The sequence below is a fragment of the Echiichthys vipera genome (genome assembly GCF_963691815.1).
Source record: "Echiichthys vipera genome assembly, chromosome: 12".
NCBI lineage: Eukaryota > Metazoa > Chordata > Actinopteri > Perciformes > Trachinidae > Echiichthys > Echiichthys vipera.
This window is the reverse complement of record NC_139837.1, coordinates 14,788,860-14,813,490: the sequence shown is the minus strand read 5'-3', so window position 1 is coordinate 14,813,490 and position 24,631 is coordinate 14,788,860. Positions and strand designations below refer to the sequence as shown.

Here is a 24,631-nt window from a genome sequence, read left to right as displayed (position 1 = left end):
ACTATTGTACGGGCATCACCAGCCCTCGCTCCTACTCCTAACAAGTAAAACATTTATTAGATTAGCCTAAAACTAAACACAGACTAAACAGAGACAATGCAGACAATAACAGTAAAATGTTAATTTTGTTATTATTAAATTGTTGTATTTTATCAAATGCAAAAACACAAGAACAACTTATCGGCATTCTATATCGGCCATCGGCCACCCTGCTAAATATCTGTAAAACCCAAAACGGTCGACCACTAGAGTCAGTATATATATTTAGCACAGGAACTCATCACACTCCTGCTTTACATGCCTGATTGTTTTAGTGGGTCATGAGGAATGTGTGTCAGTGGAGGAAAAGACAAGGGAGAGATGAGAGACGAGAGAGAGAGAGAGAGAGAGAGAGAGAGAGAGAGAGAGAGAGAGAGAGAGAGAGAGAGAGAGAGAGAGAGAGAGATGATATCTTCTGCCTGCTGGGCTTCTGAAGGCTGTTTCAATGAGCGTGTTGACTCTGACCTTGTTTCTGAATAAAATGTAATGCAACTGAAGAGGAAAAGTACTTTTATAGAGCGTTTTACAGGGAGCTAATGTCAAACAAATATAAGTGCGATTGACAGACAGCACAACATTGTCAGAGTTCAAATGTCTGCAGAAAAGGAAGTTTTATACGGAGGAGCTCAAACATCATGTCAGTGAACTATTTCGATATTTTATTAATCGTTAAAGTAGGCTGAAGAGTCGCTGCTTTTTTATATTTTCTATGTTGGAAACTTAGTGTCTGAGTTTTTTACGCAGCATACACAACAGGCATTTTTTAAATGATAATGAAATAATCATTAGTTGCAGGCAAGGCAAGGCATTATAAAGTACATCATCAGTACATACATAATGTTTTTGTTGATTAAGCAGATTATGAGGATAAAAATAATGACTCAGTCACTAAGTGCACTGCTGTTTGCTATTCAATATACTTTGATGTGTCTTATCTCCTCTTCTGAGTCACTACATATGTATGTGCAGATCATTTCTCCGTTTGTATATAAAGTTTGTATTTATATACTGTATGCCCTACTTACCCACTCATCTTAAACACACATACATACACACAGCTTGACTCTCAGCACAATCTGCTCGTTTAGATGAAGCACCACAGAGCAGGAGTATGCAGGGTATCTGCTGCTGTAGCCTGCTGCACACACTCAATATGTACGTAACAAGTTCATGTTTAATGAGCACAAAGTGTCACCCTGTGTAGCAGTTAATGGCTCTTTATTCTGCAGCATGAAAATGAAAGAGAAAGTGCGAGGCGAACCCTTATCAGGAGAAAGGGGAGAGTAAAAGAGTGGGAGATAAGGAGTAGGAGGGGGGCTAGTGTGACTCGTGACTACTGAGGCCCAAACTGCCTGCTCAATATCTGACTCTCTGGAGATAAGAAATAAATAAAAAAATTTAAAACAGAAAAGCCTCCGAGCTTCACTCCGGGCACTCGCACAAGATCAAACAAAGGGCGTGAGAGGGTTTGACGTAGGGATGAGGGCGAAGGGAAAACAGAAAGAGCTTGAGAAAGACAGAAAACAAGGCGAAGGACAGAGAGAGTCAGAGTGTTCAAAAATGGAAGATATGCAGTGACACATGAGTGAGGCTGGAGTGAGATAAAAGAGAAACAGAGAGCAGTGTGTGCTCTCACTGACACAGCAAATAGGAAATCAATGTCAGCCTTTAAATGAATCAGCAGTAGTGGATGAGCTATCCCATTCAGGTCGATATGTACTAAACCTCTGCTCTGGTACATGTTACAGATGAATAATGGTAGAGGGACACGTAGTTCCTTATACTGCCCTCACTCCCTGTCAGGGCCGGAGTGGGACTCATTTTCAGCCCTGGAGTTTCATACCTCAGACCGGCCCACTTTAGATCACGACCTATTATATTAAAATAATGTAATTATAACTTTACATGTTAAGCAAACAATAGCGCACTGTTCTCTAAAGCCTTGTAATTCCTACTGTAATTCTTACTATTACTTATGATCAAAAGTATAACTGGCCACTACTATCATTGGGGCAAAGAAAGTGGTTTTATTGGAACTGATGCTTGCTTGTTCACACACTAGCTCACCTGTTTCTTCCTCACCACTGGCTCCTGGCTCTGCCTCTGACTCTAAATCATAAAAATGTTCATAAATCTCGTCACAAATCTCCCCTTTTTCAAGTCAAAAATTCAAGTCAGTTTCATTATTGTAGTGCTGAATCCTCTATCATCATCAATTGCAATCTGGGTCCAATCAGCTCTCGTTTACATCTTCATGCAGTGTTTGGTTTGTTTACAGCCTGCGTGCAACGTGATTCCCGGCCAAACGTTAGCGATTGGTTATGGCAGATCCAGAGTGGCACTGGGCAGATCCAATAGTTTTAAATTTCAACAGACACCTGCCTTCCAAGTTAGTTAAAGTCTATCAATTGAGTAGGTCCAGACTCTCTGTGCAAATGAAATGAAGTACGAGTCTGGTAGGACCAGGCTAGGTCTAAACCATACTCTTCATTATCTCATCTCATCTCATCTCATCTTCATCCGCTTATCCTGGATCAGGTCTCAGGGGCAGCAGCTTTAGCAGGGGACCCCAAACTTCCCTTTCCCGGGCCACATTAACCAGCTCTAACTGGGGGATCCTGAGGCGTTCCCAGGCCAGTGTGGAGATATAATCTCTCCACCTGGTCCTGGGTCTTCCCCTCCCAGCTGGACGTGCCTGGAACACCTCCCTAGGGAGGCGCCCAGGGGGCATCCTTACTAGATGATCCTGAACCACCTCAATATTCACTTAATGAGCAATCCTACCTGCACACTCTGGACCTGTGGGCTGATGGCTGGTGCTTGGTGATGCATCTTGTATCTGAGGGGCTACAAATCCCCTAAAGTTTGTGGCCAGTTATGTGGCGTTGCATCATAATATTATTTAAATTATGTAACGTTAGGTTAGACAGGCTATAAGAAATTATTATGCCAATTATTAGTAACATTCAGGGTTGCCACGGTATGCGGTATTACCAGTGGTTGAGGCCAACACCGAGTTATTTTGTATTATTTTTTCCAGTAATAAAAAAAAAAATCCGGTCTTGTGTGGAACGCGGAAGACCGGTTCCACACAGCAACGCCGGTAAACAAACCCCGCGAAGCCCAATCCCTACGAGAGCTCCCCGTGCTACGGCCATCCGGAGGCGCACAGAGCTTTTGGCCGTGATATTATATATTAAATTATATTATACTATTATATGATCGTTATAAGACGCTGTCACCGAGAATTTGCGCGCTGTCAGACGCTGTCGCCGAGTGTGAGAGGAGAGTTGCCGATTTTTGCACATTTGGCTGCGTCTGTCTCCAGGGCTTTTCTCTTTTTAATCCTCGCTTTTTCTGCGCCACCCTTGCTCTTTTTATTTTCCATTTTGGGTTTTTATTTTCCTTGTACATCTGTGGTTGGAGCTAGGCAAACACCACTGAAGTGTGCGGACTAGTGCACGACACGTACGTTACATCAGGCTGCGTCTGCGTCTGTGTCTTGTTGGTGGCCGTGCCCTTAACCTGCGTCCGCGTCCCAGTTTCATTGGCATGATCTAACAGACCGCCAGCTCCCTGATATGACCAGCGACAGCGGTAACAGCATACACGTGATCCCCACTCCACTCAGTGCCATGACTGAACACCGGCACAAAATAAATAAAAATAATAATTGAACACCGGCCCTCGCGGCCCAAAAGTCAGACCGGCCCACCGGGAATTGTCCCGGTCCTCCCGATTAGCCACTCCGGGCCTGCTCCCTGTTCTCTATTGAGATTTTGAGCACTTGTATGTGAGTGAAGGAAATATCAGAAAAGCCAGCAGGTTTTTACTTTTCATTGATAGATAATGTAAAAGAGCAGGGACGAAGGAGAAATGAGGAAAAGGTAGTAGACATTTCACACACACTCAGGTCGCTTACATGCGCATTAGTAACCTGAAAATGGCTTTACCCCAGTTAAGGGAATGATCAAATTACTGAAGTTCCCCCAGTATACATGAGCAGGGGTTGAATGGCGGAGTAACTCAACTTCCGGTATAGTAGATGGTGCTCCACCAACATACAGCTGGTCTGAATGCAGCTTTTTTTCCGGTTCACCTTTGTCAAAATCAACGGCCGACTTTTGGACAGAATTACGACCGAAACGGCTCTTCTTGGTAGTAATGGTACTTGCCGTTGCGAAGTTCTCCCTCGGTTTAAAGGTAACTCTCTATTATTGTTTCGTTTTTTTTCACATTGTTTTTGGCGCTGTTGCTTCCTGTTTTATTCTATTTCCGGGTCAAAGCCACTGCCGCGGAGTGGGGAGCATGCACAGATGAAAAACCCTGATAATAATCTGGGTAAGATGTTTACATGTGCAAAAAATCGGGGAACTGAAGGAGTTCTCCAGGTATGTTATGTTGGTATGAGAACCCCGATTGTACCCGGGGTATGTTGTTTACATGGTGTTTAAGAAACCAGGGTATGCCCTTAACCCGAATATAATCAGGTTTTTAAACTGCATGGAAACGCACTGACTGACTCTACAGTATATACAGTATACAATATATTTTAATAGGAAGCCATAACACCAGCTATTATTAACTACAATTTTTATCCACAATTTCAAGTAAATCAAAGAGAGTAAAGGTCCTATCAGTTTCATCTGAACTGAAAGAAAGTCCTTACCCACACACTTCCAAACACATACACCCTCACCCTCCCTGGCACCCCTCCATGCCTACTGTGGTTTGTAACGTGAGCGGGGCTTTAATCCTAATCCCTCTACACGTGCCATCATCAGTCAGGGTTTGGATGGAGAGACCAATAGATGCTCAGCCAAGAAGGGGAGGAGACTGGATGGAGTCGTGTCACCTCTACTGTGCCTCAAAATGCCTCAAACAAACATCAAACGAGCCTCCTTCTTTATTAATTTCTCCTCTCCGCCCCACACGCCTGTCCCATCCATCTGCAATCAAATTATTTTAAACTTCCTTACTTTCTTTCTTATGCACTCTCTGTGCTGGTTTCTGCTAATTTCTCTGTATCTCCACCTCCCCCCCCCCCCCCCCCCCCCCCTATTTGAGTTCCCATCAGAGCGCACTGCCACTGCCGGTATAAGGTGAGGGCTGTGCCAGTGCCTGTGAGAGTGCAGCACGCAGAGTGTGGAGACATAAAAGGATGTTTGATCCGAATCTGAGCAGACATCATTAGCTCAGAAGCTAAATTAACAAATCTCACGAATGAATGCAGGCGAAAGGATTTGTTTGGATTGAGAGTGCTTTGAGATGAACACGAGTGTGTGATCGTCAGTATTACAGCACTGTTAGCGAGCCGGATTTACTTATTAACAGATTTTCTTATTAACACATCAGGAGCTTCTGGTGCTTTAGGAGATAATGAACACGGGATGACATTAAATCATGATTTTTACTCTAATGATTATGCTCAACATAATCAATTCAAACGTTTTAGACTGAAGATTTTCTACTTTCCATGCCGCTTCAGTTCTTTTTTGTCATTTTAAAACTGACTTAAAGCTGCAGTAGGTGCAGAGCAAAAAACACCAGAAAACTGAAGTAGAGTCTCTGAAGTAAGTCTTCCTGCAGCTCCCCCTCTCCCCTCCCGCAAGTAGAAGTGCTTTCATTACTGGGTAATATAATAGCATAACAGGTATCATGTGCTCATCATCTTAGTTGAGCGTGTTAACATTGGTTAATTAACACTGAAAACTAAGTAAAGCTGAGGCCAATGGGAATGTCATGTATTGGTTTTAAACCCCAGTATTGTACAAGGCATAGGATAGGCATTTTTTCAGATACAGATTAATCATTAGTCTACAACATCAGTTACATTCATCATAATCCATCAGGTGTAATTGTATGTTTTTGTCCCTTGGTGATGCATTTGTGAGCAGAAGTTTAAAACAAACCTTGGTGGTGCATTCAAGGATGCTCTGACATCTGCCATTTGAGTATCAAAAAGCATTTCTCTCATGTTGTAAATTCAAAGCCATAAGAGAAACACTATTCCATGCAATAAGTAGATAGGACTATATAGAACATATTAGATGGATTTGGTTGTTTATTGCATAAAAAAGGTTTGTAAATTGATTTTGAAAAATGTAACTTATTCCAAAGTTCTGGTAATCTAGCTGGCAAAGGTGCTAAAACATACAAACAAACAAACAAACAGGATGCTCCTTTAAAGTGATTAGTACATCAAATGGGCACTTATTTCCTATCTACTGCCGATCTACTATCAGAACATTTTAAAATTCTATAAAAACATAAGCAATCTCATTACCCGGCGCACAAGGCGGACTAATTCAATTAAAGCGGTCCTTCTCTCCAGCACCATTAGTTTCCAAATGTTATTTAAAAAAATATTCTCTAAAGGATCGACTTCCTTCACCAGCTGTAATCAGCGTGTGTCTGTGTGTCCGAGTGGGTAATGGGGCTAATTTTCAGTTAGCCTGAGCTAGCCCTGACCTCCTGAGGACAAAGCCTGCGCGTGTTTCTGCAGTTTAGCTGACCTAGTCTGAACATTAGTCTGGTTGGATGCTCCACAACACACGGGCCGAGAGAGAGGGAGAGAAAGAGGCGAATGAATGACATCATTGACTTTTGCTTTGAGTGGATCTGGGTCCAGCTGGACGGCAGCAGCAAAGCAATATGATATCACTTTGGCCTACAGGCCTCACACAAACACACACAAACACACACAAACACACACTGGTCCTGCAGATATGCGAGCATACCCCCACGATGTAGCTTGTAAAGACATCTTAACTAAGGCTCACCCAATTAAGCAGTCTGATGGAACAATGAACAAGACGCTGCTCTCTTGCCTTGAAGTTAGGTGTGTTTCTTGTGCGTGTGTGTGTGTGTGTGTGTGGAGGGAAAGAGAGAGAGAGAGAGAGAGAGAGAGAGAGAGAGAAAGCAGGGAGTTAGAAGTAGGAAAATCCCTGGCAACAGCGCCTAAGCAGCATGTCTTATTTCATGTTTCTCAGAGGGAACATGACATTGTAGAGGATTACAAATAACCTCAGTGTCAGACGACGAGGAAATCTTTAAAAAAAGAGAGAGAGAGAGAGACTTAGGAGTGACTAAATAGTTGGCTAAATGTAGACTGAGTGGAAAAAGTTTGGATCCAATTCAAAACTCAAGGTAGAAGTGCTTGACTGCTTTAAATAATAATGTCACCATAACACTAAGCCTCAAGGGGCGGCGCATGTACTGCAATGCTCTACCTGCCACCACACTGTAATTTCTGAGGTTTTTGAAGGTCAGTCATTTCCTCTACCCCGATAAAGTCACACAACACCTGCTCCACCTGTTTTTCAGGTCAATCCTACCAAGCCACCTCAGTTGTGATCCTTGGCGCTGTCAGCACTTTGCTCATCCCGCAGGAACACAACAACATGTGAGTAGATACTGTGTATACCCACTTTTCTTACCTTCACCTTGGTTACTTTCAGAAACACTTATTAATGTGACAAATGTAATGGTGGCTCTGTTTTCTAACCTGCAGGTCATGAGCTGGATTCAATCTGATGCCTCACTTTTATTACTGTTTCTTTGTTACTAGTTATCACACACTGCATACCAACAAAAATGAAGCTATTTAATAAGTCATTAATGGCCTTGATGTACCAAAGAAAGCAGCCCAGGTGCAGCAAAATACTCCCTTTTCTAAATTGACTATAAAACCTTAGACATCTTTCTGTTTTGCATGCTCTGGAGCTACACACCTCATCTGTTTCTCTTTGTCTGCATCTCCTCCTTTGTGAATGCTATAAATTTAATGAAGGAAATCCATAAGGGATAAAAGCTTTTAACTGGATTCACCTCATCAGTGATTCATGAAAGTAGCGAGGTACCCAGTATCCATGAAGGGGGGAGATACCTCTGTGTAAATCCAACATCTGTGATTCTCTGTCAGACAATAGTGCTCCCTCATCCCATCGACTGCTAGTGCTTACACAGCACAGTAAATATTATTGATTATTTCATTATCCTCCAATGGCAATTACATTACTTTATTCTTCAAAAACGACAGCTTACGCTCACTAACTGCCGACACAGTTATTGCAACAACAAGTACACACAGTGAAATATGTTAGATGTACATTAAAAACAAGGATGCCACATTGAGGGGGGCGAGAGGTGACTCCCTTATGGTAAATATTTAATGCCGTCTTTATTTAGCTGGTTCAGTGGAGCTCCAAACGACATTACAGATTTGTTTAAAGTCCCTTTGTTACAGTAGCAGTCTCTGTTAGAGACACCGGTTATTGTGTTGGGGATAATCCCCCTTGTTTAGGAGGCTTATGTCCTGTAGTATCCAGGCAGAGATACTACCATTACACTGACACACACACTCAATTCCAAATTAAATGTAATTGGAGAGAAATATACCTCTGAGATACACCACTGTAGCATAGTTTAGTAGTTTTGGTAGATGTAAATATTATGAAATATCTTACATAAGGGTTTACTTGTTCAGAAAAGAAACTAGAGCTTCTTGGAAGTAAATCCTAAACTGATGTCATACTGATGTGTCATGCTGCTTTTCATTTTCTTTGAGTCACCCTCTCCCACCCATAGCATTAGCAGCCTGAAGTATGGTTCATCCCCCTGCCAGCAAATAAATTACATTAGTGCAGCTGAGCAAAGTGAGCAATAGTGTCCTGTTCTGTCGTCTCTGTTCTGTCTCATTCTGAGAACTGATAGCAATCAGCCAACAGGGGAGAAATATATTCATAACATACCCCTCATCACATCAAGCAGAACCAGAGTAATCAGGGCAGCTGCTGTGAGCAAAGGACTGCTCTTCATCCTCCCTCCGTCTTTGTTTATTAGCTCTCTTGATGGCTGCTGGCTCACACACACTGTTGACATTAATCTGCAGATTCCAGAAACTTCCTGCTTATTCTACACTGTGTTTTTCCTCCAAATGCCCTCTGGAGTTAGTGAATATATAAAAATATCACCTAAAATGTCACCTAAATCTATTCAAAATCAAATGCTTTGACACAGTGTTAGGATACAAAAGAACAAACAGACTCCTGGACTCCTTTTTCACCAAAACCCTAAAAGCTGGAGCTAAAATAGCTCTCATGTCTGCAACACAGACACACACGCCTCTACTTGGTTTCAAGTTTAGCCAGTCAGCTGGTGACATGTCAAGTCCAGAGATACAACATGCAGCTGAGGGAGTAGAGGGGATGGGGGAGGAAGAATGAGGAGAGGATGAGTTAGTTTTACCGTTGCAGAACTGTAGCAGTGATGAGGTGTCATACAAGCTGCTGTAGCTGGAAAACCCGTCCTCCATTCTCAGCCTCTGCTCTGCTCCTCTGTGCTCTCTCTGTTATCCACCACTCCTTCACTCTTCTCTCTCTCTTTCCCCTTTTTCTCTCTTGGTGACTCCCCTGCGTTAGTTTATCGTTCACTTGGCGTCCAAGGCGCTCCCTCCATTCACTCTGCACGGGTCAGGCTCCCTGGGTGAGTCACCATGGCAACCTATTCACTCCGATTATGTCATGTGAACTCCAACCCCTCTTCTTTTCCACCCCCCTCTCACAAAAAAAGTCCTGAACTACAGCAGAAAACACTCCCTGCTGAAGAATGACTGCACAGGAGACAGAAGTTACAGGAGGCTGCTGGTGGTTTTGTCTCCTCCTGTGCTCGTCCTCTCTCCTCCCTCCTGTCCTCGTTTTTCCCTCCCTCTGTTCTCCTCTTGTCCCTCTGTCTTCAGCAGAGGCAGCTGTGTGTCGTTAGCTCTCTCTGATCTCCAGCAGAAAAACAGCTTTAAGAGGGCTTGAGCTGAGAGCGCAGGCAGGCTCTGGCATAGGCTGTTACTCTGTGTGTGTGTGTGTGTGTGTGTGTGTGTGTGTGTGTGTGTATTTAGATAATGCTCGGGACAGCCCAGCCTTCCCCTGTCACACTGTGTGGACGAGTCAGAGCACAGTGGGCTGGGCTTGTCAGATAGATCCTCCTCCTCTCTAGAGGAGAGGAAATGAAAGGAGAGGGGAGCATAAAAGAGGTGAGAGGGAAGGAGGAGAGAGGACAGAGAGAGGTGGAGAGGAAAGAAAAGAAGAGGGGAGCCAAAAGAAGGGATGAGGGGAGGAAAAGGAGAAAACAGGACAAGGTTAGTAGGTAGAAGAAGTAAGAGGAGAGCTGAGGAGAGGACTGGAGAAAAGAGGAGCGAGAAGAGAGGAGAAATTAGGATGGAGGAAAGGAGAAAAGAGAAAGGAGAGGACAAATATAGCGGAGGAGTAAAATGCACAAATAAAGGAAACCAAAACCAGTGGTTGGTAACGAAAATGACTAAAGCACTGTGGGTCCTTCAGTCAGTAGCAGTCACTGCATTATTCCATTGCTATACACACACACACCACTCACACACACTGTTTGTAATGGTATGGTGTCACATGGGGACACACACCATAACAAACCACGGTCACAGCTTTCTTGTTATGTCCCGCAGCCAAACATAAAAAAAAAACTGAACATCGCCAGGGGATCTCTCCCTCCCTCCCTCTCTCTTCACTGTGGCAAAACATGATTACCATTCTGTCCCCTGTCTGTCTTATCTGCCCCGCTGCAGACTGCACTGAGACTGGGGCATCTTTAAAACAAGAACAAGAAGGGTTCAGAATGAAAGGGAGACGAGGGGATTGGGAAAAGAGAGAAATGGGGATAGAGGGGGAGGGGATGGAGGAGTAAAAGGAGGAAAGAGTGCTTGAGGAGGGTGGGCGGTATAAAGAGAAGGACCAAATTAAAAATGAGCAGGGTGGTGGTTTTGTGAGGGGAAAAGGGTGGATAGATACCCCCCCCAAAAAAATGTTATTATTCTGACTGGGGGTTTGTATGTGCTTCTGAGTGGGGTCTCTTTGCATTATTTATAATTTAAGCTCGCAGGAAAAAATATTAAGCCTAAAGAGTCTTTGGCCTATATTCATGTGTGAAACATTCCCCCCTTTTCTTGCGAGATCACAAGACAAAATTGCACAAAGGCGGGAATGCTCCAAAGACAGCAGTGAGAGAGGAAGGATACATTTGTTTCTCTCAATGTTTGTTTAGTAGCCCAGCAGGTGTGATGGTATCCATTCAGCATGTGTGAAGCTCTTCCTGCACAGGTATCTCTCCTAATATCTAGAATCCTTTCTAGTTCAAAGGTGGCCCAGCTAGTTTTGACCTTTAACAGGAGGATGAAAGGGATGCAGTGAAGCACTTTATAACAGTTGATCACTTTACGGTTCAAGGCCTCCATCTTGTTGACCTCAGCCCTTGTATCCTCTCCCTCCTCTCCCTCAGGAAAACACTGCACTCTGCTTCACGTATTACACAATAACATCAAGCCAACAACATATCTACCACACTAAGTAGCAGCCAGGATTATGTGAGAAAACAAGGTGCTCTTTGTGCACCAGTGCTGCATTTAAACAAATTGTTGTTCAGTAAAATCACAAGGATATTTCATTTCAAAACATGCAGAAAGTAAGATTATGGGTTGACCTTTACACCATTTGTAGACACTGCTCTTTCTCCACAACTATAATTCTTATCTACAACTAAAATGTAGAAAAATGCACCAAGGTTTTTTTTTTTTTAGATAATATGAAGTCACATTTCAGATGTTTTTAGCCACCAAATGGCTACAGCACCCAGTGTTTTGATTGAGATACAGAAAGGAATTTCATGAGGCTCATCAGCCACAAACCTACAACACACTGTAACCGTCCTTTGTGTTTTTGTTCGGAAGACTGTGAGTCACGCTGGTGTTGTGTATGAAGGGGTTCAGCTTATTGCAAATCTCATTCTGGGGCAGATTTGGGATCTAGATTAGGGACAGGTCTGGTTTTTGAGTGTCTGTCTCTCTGCGCATATGCTCACGTGAGAAGAAGCAGCTAAAACTGGGTTATATTCCCTCCAAAATCCCCCCGACGGGTCCCTAAACCCCACCTACTACCCAGCGGGTGGCAGGTGGTGGAACCGCTGCTGCGCCGACACCCCTCCCCTTTCCATACCTCCCCATTGTTCCCCCTTTTCACCACCAATCAGTAAATCCAGAGGGTGCACACATATGCACACACTTACACTATAAACAGAATAGTGATGTGCAGAGTGTGAGGATGTCACACTTCTGCTAGCAAATACTGCATCATGTAAACTGTCTTTGCGGTTTTTGTTCACCCCCACAGCTCTCGTAGCGTTATTTCTGCTGCAGCTGTTTTCAGAGAAAAATCTCTAAAAATCCACATTACATTACCTGCACAAAATAGTAGAAAAATAAAGTTAGCAACTAGCTAGTGAAGATCATTGAGCATTTAGCAGCTAAAGAGCCAGGTAGTTCCCTGAGGAGTTGGTGGAGACCAAAAACAGAGCTAAAAGAGAGTGAATAGTTGATTTACATTCACCCAGGTGACCAGAAACATAACTACAACAGTCGATAATGTTCCTCCGTAACTGCTGGAAGTGTAAGCAACTGTTTGCCATTAAGTTCACCATGTTAACTTGGTGAAGGTGATGATTTGTCAACGCTGTGTCCACAACATTGGTTTCCTTGTAGAATTAACCTCTTTAACTTTGTCACTGGCACCGCTTTTACAAATGTGAGAATACAATGAATTTAGAATATTTCCTTTTTATGTAATGAAAACAGCAACAAAAACATGGGGTGGTTTCACTACAGCATACTGTAACTTCAATATCATACCTAATACTATCATAAAATGTGACGTGTGAATGGAAAACACCCACTACAGGACTTTTGCCCTGTTTTTCCACCAGACAACAGATGTTGGAGCTCCACCAGTTCAGATGCAAAACAGGGTTGGCTTGGCGCTTGTGTATCAGTGTTTGAGGACTATGTGTGAAAGTTCAAATGGTGCCTCGCAGACATTCCTGATATCTAGCAGGCCAAATATTTTTTTTCATCGCCCTCTGTGTTTTATTACCGACACATAAGTCAACTTGGGCGTCGATCACAATCACGGTGATATTAGATATCAGATCAAGTCCAGTTTTGCTGGAATTCACAACTTTAATCATTTGCTCCCCGTTTAAAACCAAAGTAAAGCTTCACAGATGGGCTCCCAAATGCACTTACAAGTGACGTTGAAGGGTGTTGACAAAACGGCTGTGGGGGTATGCGACGAGTTGGCATGAGAACCGGTTGCGGCTACTGTAGTTAGTGCGTGACGCCGGTCAGTCAGGTATGTGAAAACAAGACAGTGAGTTGTGTCGTGTAAATAGTACAAAGAACTGAGGACTTTGAAAGTCTTGTAGTAGGAACTTTGCTTTATCAAGGCTTGGCATCAGGCCTCTTTTGCTTTCTCACCTGGCCTGCTGACTCAGCTTTGGTTGTCAAGAGGCACGTAAAGGTCATAATCAAACTGAGCCGGCTATTCATTTGGTTATTTTTTCCTTCCAAAGACGGAAAAAAAACTGCTGACATTCTTTTTTAGCCACAGATGATCAGTCAGTCTGTCAGTTGGCCAGGATTATACACAATCAAATCCCAAACTGAGAAGAAAAAACAAGGTCAATCCTCTGTTTGATCCAGCCACCATCTGTGTGCCTGTCCTGATTATTGGGCTGGTTTGTGCCTTACACCATGAATTAATCCAACCTGGGGTCTGATTGAAAGAAACATTGAATTTTAAACAGATTCAGAGGTCTGTCAAGCTGGGAAGTTCTATACACTATTTGATATGAACTAGTTAAACATTAAAGCAACCCAGGAATTTTACGAGGGCGTCTTTACTGCCCTCATCAAGATATAAGGAAGTAAGATCACAAAAATGAATAACTTGAAACAAGATGAGTTAATGAATGTATCCCAACATTAAATTACATTTATTTTTCACTCAAGTGATTGGTAATTCGTGAATGTGGAAAATCTGAAATGTAAATAGCAGCAGGTAGTAAAGGTCCCTTAATATGAGCCCGTGCCAATGCAAAGAGAATGAGCCAACAGGAAAGAGTCATATAAGTGTTACTAATTTATTTCCCTGGTGATAACATTCACATGAAGTTCATGAGTTCAACAGTCGGGTCATTATGCAAGACCAGTGCCTCACAGTGCTAATAACAGTGAACAACTGCAGGGCTGATACTAATTTTAGACCTAAATTCTTTTTTGTAAGATGACAAAACAATTTGTCTCAACAACTGTCAGAATGGATGCCATGAAGGTCTGTTGTGATTGTAAGGCAGGTCGGGGTGCTTAATAAATACTGTGAAAGTATGAAAATGCTCAATCCACAGAGAAATGCACACAAAGCATATTCAGAAACTGTGCCATAAATAGACTGTATACAAAGACGGATGACACGTCTCCACTTCCTCTCACTAAAATATCCCAGATACAAACGTCGCCATGATGTTATTTTGCAACCAGTCTGATGATCACAATGAAGTCCCATCCATATACCCGCCCGACCAGTCGTTATTCAGAGTACAATGCTCTCTTTTCCAGGAACACCCTGATCACATTCACAGTTGCACATTCATGCCTGGAAGCTGCCCAGTACAACCACAGTCTGATCTGCTGGCCACTGGGTAGCTCCAGTGGAGCGGTTGGGGTTGAGGGCCTTGCTCAAGGGCACCTCAGTGGTGGTAATGAGGGAGGGGTTTTACAGCGTGATAAAAACTGCCTAAATTGATGGAAACTATCTTTGGAAAAAATTATTTAAGGTGCACTTTGACTTTTTAGATTTGCCCATGTCATGGAGGGGGACCTATACTGCAGCTAGACACCAGGGGGCGATCAAGAGGTTTTGGCTTCCTTTTTGGGGCGCTGTCAAGCCGTCCATCTTTATTACCTTTATAGTCTATTATATCTATCTATCTGTCTGTCTATCTATAGAAAGGCAGAAAGTGCTTCTACAGTGCACTGCATACCTGTTAACACTGACCAATTAAAAGGGATTGAGCTTTTTTAGGATTGGGGTCTTAAAGAGACAGGCACTAAAACAGAGGGTGAATACAGGTATTCAGACACAATAATGTGTTTTGACATTAAAACATGCAAACACATCCAAAATACAATATGACCCTGAAAATGAGCATATATGGGGCCATTAAAGCCTTTCCTACTTCTCCTCTATTTTTCCTTTTTTTAATCTACATTTACTATATATTTTTTTCTTGACTCACTAAAATTTCCCACTTTCCTCCATTATGAACATTAATGTTTTATCTTTTCATATCTTATCCTACCTTAGGCTATGGTTGATGAACCTGAGTTCAATTCTCAAGGCGTGACAGTGTGACATCTCATAACAGTAGCTGTGCTGCCGATGCACCTAGATGTGGAGAAGAGGCCAGACCAACAGAGGATGCAATACCGTCCGTGACTGACAGGTTCACCCTTTCTAATAACTGTCTGGAGAGAAGAGATGAGATAGAGACGAGGAGAGCTAGATTGAATGTGAGAGGGGAAAGTAAATCAGCTGAGCAACTGTTGTAAATACATCATTCCCCACCTGCGGGAGAAAATAACCTGTCATTTCTAATACATGCTTATTAGAGGAGGTGTCGAGTCCGGATTAAAACACATTCTATGACAATGAATTGTGAACTGTGGTTCCCTCGCATCGGACATTATTAGCTTCAAGAATCTAAAGTAAAGAGACAAAACTGTGATTTCAGTCAACTTATCAAGGTTTTATTCCAACACCAGGAGGAAACTGACAAGTTACTATCTTCTGTGTGTGATCAACCATAACCCATAAATAAGAGCTGTTGATGGTTTTTGTCATCATGAATAATGGGGTGAAAATGTGACCTACTTTAAATGGGGGAGTGAAAATGTTTTGTTCACAGCTCTGCTTCAGAGAAGAGGAATATGAGGACTCTCACAGCAACATGGATACTGGATTCAAACTCATGACATAATACACAATCTGTAATTGATCCGAGGGAATCATCTATCCTCTTACCAGCCATCCATATTACATCATTTCTGTGAGAAGCTACAGCAAGACTACAATCACGATCACATTAGTGGTTCTATGAAGGTATAGGCAAGATAAATGCTAACTTTAGCTTGTTACCAACCTCACAATGACAATACTAACATGTTGACCAGCAGTTCAAATGTTTACTAATTTCACCATCTGAGTTTAGAGCGTTAGCATGCTAACATTTGCTAATTAGTGCTAAACAATGTACGGCTGAGGCTGATGAGAATGCCATTAGTTCTGCAGATAGCTGGTCATAAACCAAAGCACTGCATAAATAAAATCTATGACCACATGATGGCACTAGAGAAAGAGTCAGGTGGTCACCAAAATGATTGCAATTCATCCAAAAGTGGTCACAATAGTTGTTTATACATGTAGCTCTTAACTTATGTCAACCTGTTGGTAATGCATTATTATTATTTATATTGTTGATCCCCAAAGTCATAAGGATTCATTGCCTGGAAAACCATGGGTATCTGAAGAAAATTTTGTGGCAGCCCATCCAATAATTATTGATATCCATGAAGCATCAAGCGTGGCTAAAGATGTTCAGTATAGAATATAATATTGTATGTGAATGTGTATCAATACTTTTTGTGCTCTACTTCTAAAATTAAATATTTTAACCAACACAACTAACAAAGATTGCACAGCGTATAAGTGTAATATCAGTGCGGAGAAACAAGGCTCGAGATGAAATGGCAGCAACACACTGCAGTGCACTTGTGTTTTGGGCTTCAGAAGCAATGGCAATGCCAAATCATGATGTGTTGGTTCAGGAAAACTGGGTCACCACTTGTGTTTTTTGTGCAGTCTGTTGGTCATGGCCTCTAAGTATTATGCATGTGCCAGGCGGTGATATCTACAAAGAACCACATTTATGAAATGAGGGAGCTGAGTGCCGCATTTTGCAAGTCTAACTACTGTTGCAAGAATATATTTTAAAGCTTTTAACAACAATACTGATTCTTACCTGACAATAAGTTCAATTAATATTTTCAATAACAGCATTATACGTGTAAAAATGATATGATTCATGCTTGATCAGCACTGAAATGCTTAGACTAAATGTTGTGAATACAGAGCCTGATGTGGTACTGCAGCTAGAGCCATAGTAAGATAAACACGACTCTTGGATTCGAGGTGAATAAAAGTGAAAGTGTTTGGTGGTTGAGACTTCAAAAGAAAGGAGCCCTGTTCCCTGTTAAGTCTCTGTTGATGCCGTGTCAAGACAGACTTTATGGCAGAGAGACAGAGACAGCACGTGAGTGAAGAAGAGGAGAATCTGCTTTTGGGCTGTAAATAGCTACTAATCCCGAGGCTGTGGAGCAGCTCCTCTTTTCTGTTTGGAATATATCATCCTGTCACATCACAGGTGCTGTTTCTCCCTTTAGCACAGGTTTATTTTAACTTTAACTGTATCATCTACATTAACAGCATCATCTGACTTTAAGTTGGGTTTTACAATTATTACATTTTACATGAGAATATTTTCCATTCATCCATCTTCAACTGCTTTTCCCTAAAGGGGTCGCAGGGTGGCTGGAACCGATCCCAGCTGACATCGGGTGTGAGGCGGGGTAAACCCTGGACGGGACGCCAGTCTATCACAGTGCACATAGAGACAAACAGAGACAGACTACCATGCACACTCACACTCACACCTACGGGCAATTTAGAGTCATCAATTAACCTAACACGTGCATGTCTTTGGATCATGGGAGGAAGCCGGAGAACCCGGAGAAAACCCATGCAGACACGGGGAGAACATGCAAACTCCACACAGAAGGACTTAAGCTCAGCTCCTGTGGTTTGTATACAGCATGTAACCCATTTTAAAAGACTAAAACCAACACCCACACACATCACTTCTTCACAATGTGCTTTCAGAAATGACAGATTCCCCGTTTACTGAAAATAACCACAAGAGTAAAGTCAAGTAATTTTCACAAAGCTAACACATAACTTAAATTAAAAATCACACATTTGCCTAAAAGGGCGTTACAGTCTGCGTAGCCTACAGCACCTTCAATCCTTCCCTTAGAGACATCCAATAATGGGGAAAAACAGGGAAAGAAACTGAAGGAAAGGCAAAATAGGTCTCCTCCTTCTTCCAGGATGGAGTTGGCAGACATGCAACAGATCTTGTATATGTGCAGAGATCAGGATTAGACTCTGTGACACATGCAGACACTTTGACATGAACAAATAGGCAAGCAGGTAATAAAAAAGCAGACTGACAGAAAGAGAAACAATCTTCCGTGACATGGAGAATGTGCCAGTAAAGGGAGCCTCTCTATTATTCTGCACAAAAGTACGACATCCATAATATCATGGCACCATATCAAATCATATCGTGGGTCTTACTCGGTCCTTTGTTTCTTCTGTGTCTACCTTTCATACCTCTGTCCGCCTCTTTACGACTTCCTCACCTTTACACTAATGGTGCCATGAAAGTGAGGAACAAGGGTTGCAAAGAGTTATCTGCATCTAATCTATATGTTAATGAAGCATAACTTGGATACAGAAGTAGAACAGGATAATTCAGCGAACCATAGTAATGTGACTGATGCTGTGTACGGCTATTAAAAAAACGAAAACAGCGCCTTGCAGTTCAGGGGGGGAGACGTTACAATTTGTCAACTCTTTATAACTGTGAAAATGTTCCATTTATCTAAAAGAGAGATCGAAATACACCTGATCACTATACCATGAAAATCCAACAGAGCTATGGTGTGTAAAATGGATACACACTGTGTATGCAGGGCTGTGTGTTCTCTCAAGCGACGACAACATTAATCACATCTGACTTGGCCGCTGAAACATCCATCCTACACCCTTCCCCCATTCCCTGAACAACCAGGAACTCTGCTCTACTCTTTCTCTCTTACATATCTACAGTACATATCTACTGTATATATACTGTTTCATTTCATGCTATTCTTTTGCTATACTGTTCATTTGTGCTGCATCGAACAACATTCCTTCCCGCACTTGCTCGTCTCTCCTCTCCGGGTTCCTTCAAAGTCACAGCAACATCAGTTTGCAATCGATTGAGCCTGAAATAAACTCTGCTGAGGAGTATCTGTCGTCTACTGCACAGTTTATTCTAATTCATGTGTTGTGGCAGTCATGCTCTTCCCTGTGTCTCAATCACACACACACACGCACATACACACACACACACACACACACACACACACACACACACACACACACACACACACACACACACACACACACACACACACACACACACACACACACACACACACACTGACTGCAGGTGAGTGCTCAAACCTGTGTGACAAATGACCCATTTCCAGCCAGTCTGTTAACATGAGGAGTTTAAAATCAGCTAAAGCTGCTTGTCCTCAAATTGCAGGGCACAGATGGAGGGCTGACGTCAGCGGGCCGGGGCCATAATGCCGGCTTCCTCTCTCATCTGCATTTCTGAACATACACACACACACACACACACACACACACACACACACACACACACAAACACACACACATATACATGGACAGTATCTGAATTCGATGGCGACTAGGTGTTGATGTTTTTTGTCACAGAAAGACTCGTCAGCTCCCATTGATGCCCCCACAATTCTCAGTTACACAGTGGCCAGCACTGATTTTTATTTTTCACCAAACTGATCTCCTTGGAGACAACCACTGCCTCACCCCTGTGTCTTCTGTCTCCCTCCCTTACCTCGTATCTATATCATACTCCCCCTTCATTTCCCTTCTTATATTATACCTCATTTACTCCTCTTTTGCATCTCCGTTTGTAACCTCGAACCCTGCTGTTCTTCTTTTTTTCCTTATTTAACTTCTTACTTTTCATGACCATGTGCTTTTCCTTCATCCCCATCAGCAGGACCACCATTCATGAAATATGCTAATACTGCCACCTGCAGAACATATAGAGAACTGCTGCTATTCATTTTCTCCTTTGCCTGAAAGTAAGTGTTGGGAACTGTGTATTAAAAAAAAGAATTGAAACTGTTAAAAAACAACTTTGACTGACAGAACATTTGTGTTTTCTTCTATAGATCCTAAATATCTCACAGCAACAACAGACCTTTGTCACTGAAGTCATTTTCACGTGTCACAGTAGGAAAAACACAGTTAATAATAAAATGAATCATAAATTCCAAGTAGCTGCTTCAGTTTCATGTTGTTGTGCAGGACGGCTCACTGTCACGCTGTCATGACTTACTGGCACACTTGAAAAGGACAGCAGAGCCATCTTTATTGTTATCAGTCTTTGAAGGAAAATGTCTAAAATAACTTGTCGACATAAACATGATATTTTATACATCTATACAGACTATAATGTCTGTGTTTTTGGAGAGGTGTTAACATTGTTTTGGAAAGCGTTTGGGCATAAATGAGTTCTGCATTTGGTTGCTTTGTTGAAACTGAACCTTCCCCTGGTATCTGACTCTCTGCATACTTTTCCAAACAGTTTATTTCTACAAGTGCTGTTTCTTTTAAGTACAGTTTCCTTCAGATAACATCTTTATTCTCAAATACCCTTGGCTGGGTTCACCATTACACTGGCATCTTTGCTCGAGGCTGTTCATCTCAACTGAATAAAACTATCAAAAACTATTTTCCAAAACATCTCAGAATTTTTCCTTCAATACATTAACATGTTGGATTTGAAGATGTAAGTCAATGTGATGCAGATTAATGGAGAAGATTTTGGCTTTGGTTTTAAAATGACAGCATATAGCGGTAAATAAGTGGTAATGGAGTGTAGCTATTGTGTTTAACTCTTTTGAAATTACAGTATAGCCACTGTGTCATTTGACCAATTTGTTGAGTTTAAGCCATTGGGGTGCCAGCAAATAAATAACCGTGATTAAACTTAAAGATTTTGATGTAATTTCTTGGAAAATCCAGTATGATATGATTATGTAGGTGTGGTCAGCCGTCTGTGAAATGCAATAACCGCAATCTTGGCAGCTGTTACCATGGCTGCAGTTTTCTGTAATTTGACAACATCGACCAGTTTACTGAGTCACATCTGATTAATCTGAGAAGGCAATCTCTCAATCCTGCATGGAGTGAGCCATAGAGGAAAAGAAACAAGACAAATGGAGATAAAGAGATAAAATAACAGGTAGAGATGAGATACACAAAGGAAAGGGGTGAGAGACCGAGTGAGGGAGTGAGTGATCGGACAAGATAAGGGAGTTTCTATTTATAACTGCACTAGTGGGAAATGACCCTTCACTTAAAGCAACAATCTGTAATTATTATTTATTTAAATAACAGCTTCAAAATCATTCCCATAATGTTGCTTAAACATTTACCGGACACACACAATATCGTAATCAAACAGATACAAAAACACACACGCACCAGCATGTGCACGCGTGCGCGCGCACACACGTACGCACACACACACACACACACACACAAAACATCTTTACACCATTTGTCCCCAACTACCCGGTGACATGCAACACTGCTGTATCCACAAATCTTTCTCCCAGAAACGCTGAGACTACCATCCTCCCTCCATCCGTACAAACAAACATACACATACACACACTCTCTTGTTCTTTTCTCGTTCTTCCGCATATCTCTGATTAAAACTTCTGCAGAGTCATTCTGCATTATTTTCATGAAACGAGAGGGAATTCTTGCCAAGTTTCCATATAAGGGCCCAAACTGAACCAGCTCCTCTTTGCAGCTGAATACTTGCTGGGTGAGCTGTCCCAGTGGAGGGTTTAGACTAAAACAGAATGGGCTTAGACAAAGCCCCCCCCCCCCCCCCCCCAACATACACATATATATCCAGACACATAAATCCAAACAATTACATGCATGAAGCAAAGATAAGCACCTCGTATGTCTCTCTTGAACACAGACGCACATGTGCACAAGAGTACATGCTCTGATTTTTCTTACCCATTGGTAGCCCCTCGCAGTCAGACATGGCCAGGGAGACCAGATGATCAGGACAGTGTCTTCTTTTGGCAGCCGGTTGCTTCTTCTGAATCCCAGTCTTTTTTCTTTCTTTTTTTATATCTCTGGTTAAAATCTGTTTTATGCTCTTTGCTGTCAAACTCTCTCTGTTTTGCTTGACTTTCTATCTCCTTGTCTTCCTCACCCCTCTCTCTCCCTAACCCAACAGTCTGACTAGTGGTTAGCAGATATGCCAATCAAACATTGCAAACTGTGCTATTGGATACTAAATTTGGAACAAGCAGCCCTCCCTTGAGATACTGTTTCCCTTAGATATTGCAGGCCTTCTTGGATATGGTTTCATTGACTTCTCATATATCCACAACACATATCTCACCATTAAAAAGGAAAGAAAAGAAACTGTTTTAAGTCATATGGTCTGCAACAAAACAAGAAGGCAGCGTTTCGTCCTCACTAACGCACCATAAAATAGTTGTTTTCCAGACTGCTTTTCTCCTTATCCCTTGAGCCTGTAACAGAAAACACTGAAAGTTCTAATAAACTTCTTTTCCCTCGAGAGACAGGTTTTTTTGTGCTTGTGGCAGTAGTAGCTTTTGTTTCCTGTGGGGGGCGCTGGTGTTGCATTGAATAATAGGCTGTTCACATCAGGAAAAAATCCTTTGTTGTGTCCAGCTCCTCAAGTAGCCTGGATACCAAGACATTTCCTGGGTCAAGTGATTCTGTACTCCAGACTGCAATTCTGACAGCTAAACATACTCTCAATGGTCTGTTTTGTTTCTAATCAAATGAAAAGTGGCCATGTTTCTGAGTGGTCGAATTGTGCTGCCAATTTCTACCAAAAAGAAAGCAGAAAAACAGAAAGAAAGTTCTTTCTTTGGTGGAGAGACAAGAAGTCAAGAGGCAACAAAAAGACGAATCCATGTAAGAGGAAAGTAGGGGAATGAAAAGTCTCAGACAGCATCGTCTTTCTCCCTCTGAAGCCTTTTCATAACAGGAGGACGAGACAAAAAGAAAAGTGCTTGCCAGACACTCCATAATGCTGTACAGATCACTGGCCCCACCTGAGTGCACAAATGTTTCTTTAGAACAAACTTACACTGCGAAGCTCTGATTGGGCTCATTGCCAACCTTTCCAAACCCTCATTCCTGAATTTCTTTTCGGCTTACTCAGCTGACCCTATGTCACTTGACTGGGAGGATTATCACGAGGGAGAGGTCCAGCATGTGACTGAGTGGGGTCAGATGGTAGACTTGTCCAGCAGGGACCAGTGTCACAGAGGTTAGGACTTAGTGCCAGTGACAAGGGGTTATCTTGAGATTTTGAGAGAGCACAGGGGATGAGATGTTCGAGGGCTCCGTTATCTCCCCCCCCCAACTTAACAAAGCACACCAGCCTTCACACCAGGACCAGCTTTGATGTTTGATCTCCAGCTCTTGTTTGCAGAAGAGCTCGGAGACCCTTTTGCAAACACAACCTAAACCTTCACCCCACAAAGACCTCTCAACCCCTCTGGCTCTGGCAAACAGAACGTGGACCATCCACCGCTGTGACTGTTTTTACTCACTGTAATGATCACATGCAATTACTTGGGCTGAGGTAATATACCCCAGAGTGTCCAAAATAGTGCCCAAATAAAGCTAAATTAGATTGTAAAGTGGTTTAATGTGAGTTTTCAGGACTTATCTTGCATTGGCTTTAAACAATGCAACATTTACCTGCACAAGAAACCAGGTTATTTTGAGAAGTCAGGCTGAAGGCTGATCTGAGAACGTATCTATGGCCATTGCAGTAACGTTGTTACTGTGTACTGCCTTCACTTATAGCTGGAGATTTGACATTTTATGGCTCATTACTTCACACAATTCTGAAAACATATTGAAGTAAACAAGATAGATATTATGCTTTCATCTTCAATTGAGTTGTCACAAAGAAAGGAGTAATAAGAGCATGAAAAGCTGGTTGCAAACTAAAAGAAAGCTTATGTTTTATCTTCACACTGCACTTTTGTTCTTGTATTTTATACCTGTAATATTCCTTGTTAACATGTTTTTTATTTTCTATTTCCTTGACTCACTGTTTTAATAGTTTTTAAATGTCCTTTTAATGTTTTATGTAAAGCACTTTGATTCGCCTTGTTGCTGAAATGTCACGCCCTATGGCGTACCGTATGTACACCAAGTCAGACTACTGTAGGTCTGAACGCTATCTCCGCCATCTATTTTGCAACGGCTCTTTTGCTGCAACCGGGGCTTAGCACTGCCCAAGAGGATTGTGATTGGTTGACACCCCATTGCATTTCCCCCCTATCCCCTATACCACATATAATATTACGAAGGCACTGAGAACCATTTAAGGAACAGTAGCCATAAAAGCCATAAGGTCATTAAATATTAGCTAAACAGTTTGACAGGGGACCTGAGATAGATATACAACAATTCAAGAGTATTGAATTGATCTTCAATCAAACCTTCCATCTAAGGGTAGAGTGATAAACAGCTTTTTAGTTTAAGAGCAGCGTCCCAAGTCTAGAATGCAGGTAAACAAAGTCTGTTTCGGTATAATTCATAAAGTTAATATTCATCGTAATTTACATTTTTGACGCAAATATACATTTGGTTTTGATCAAAATTCTGTGTTTTAAGTTTAACATTGTCAAGTGACTTCTGGCAAGGCAACACGATCTATAAAG

General features: G+C 42.1%; 1 protein-coding gene across 11 annotated transcripts in view; it reads right to left on the bottom strand.

Moving 5' to 3' along the window:
• eml1 (EMAP like 1) overlaps positions 1-22,053 on the bottom strand; it is a 53,040-nt gene extending 30,987 nt beyond the window's left edge. For 9 of the 11 annotated variants that reach the window (XM_083923966.1, XM_083923970.1, XM_083923971.1 and 6 more), the window contains exon 1: positions 9,289-9,627. In XM_083923966.1, the coding sequence (XP_083780092.1) occupies positions 9,289-9,355 (67 nt within the window). In that variant the 5' untranslated portion in view covers positions 9,356-9,627. Of the gene's footprint in view, positions 1-9,288; positions 9,628-21,923 lie in introns of those variants that run through there. The other 2 variants (XM_083923972.1, XM_083923976.1) reach the window with 2 other exon arrangements.
• Between the last annotated feature and the right edge of the window lie 2,578 nt (positions 22,054-24,631).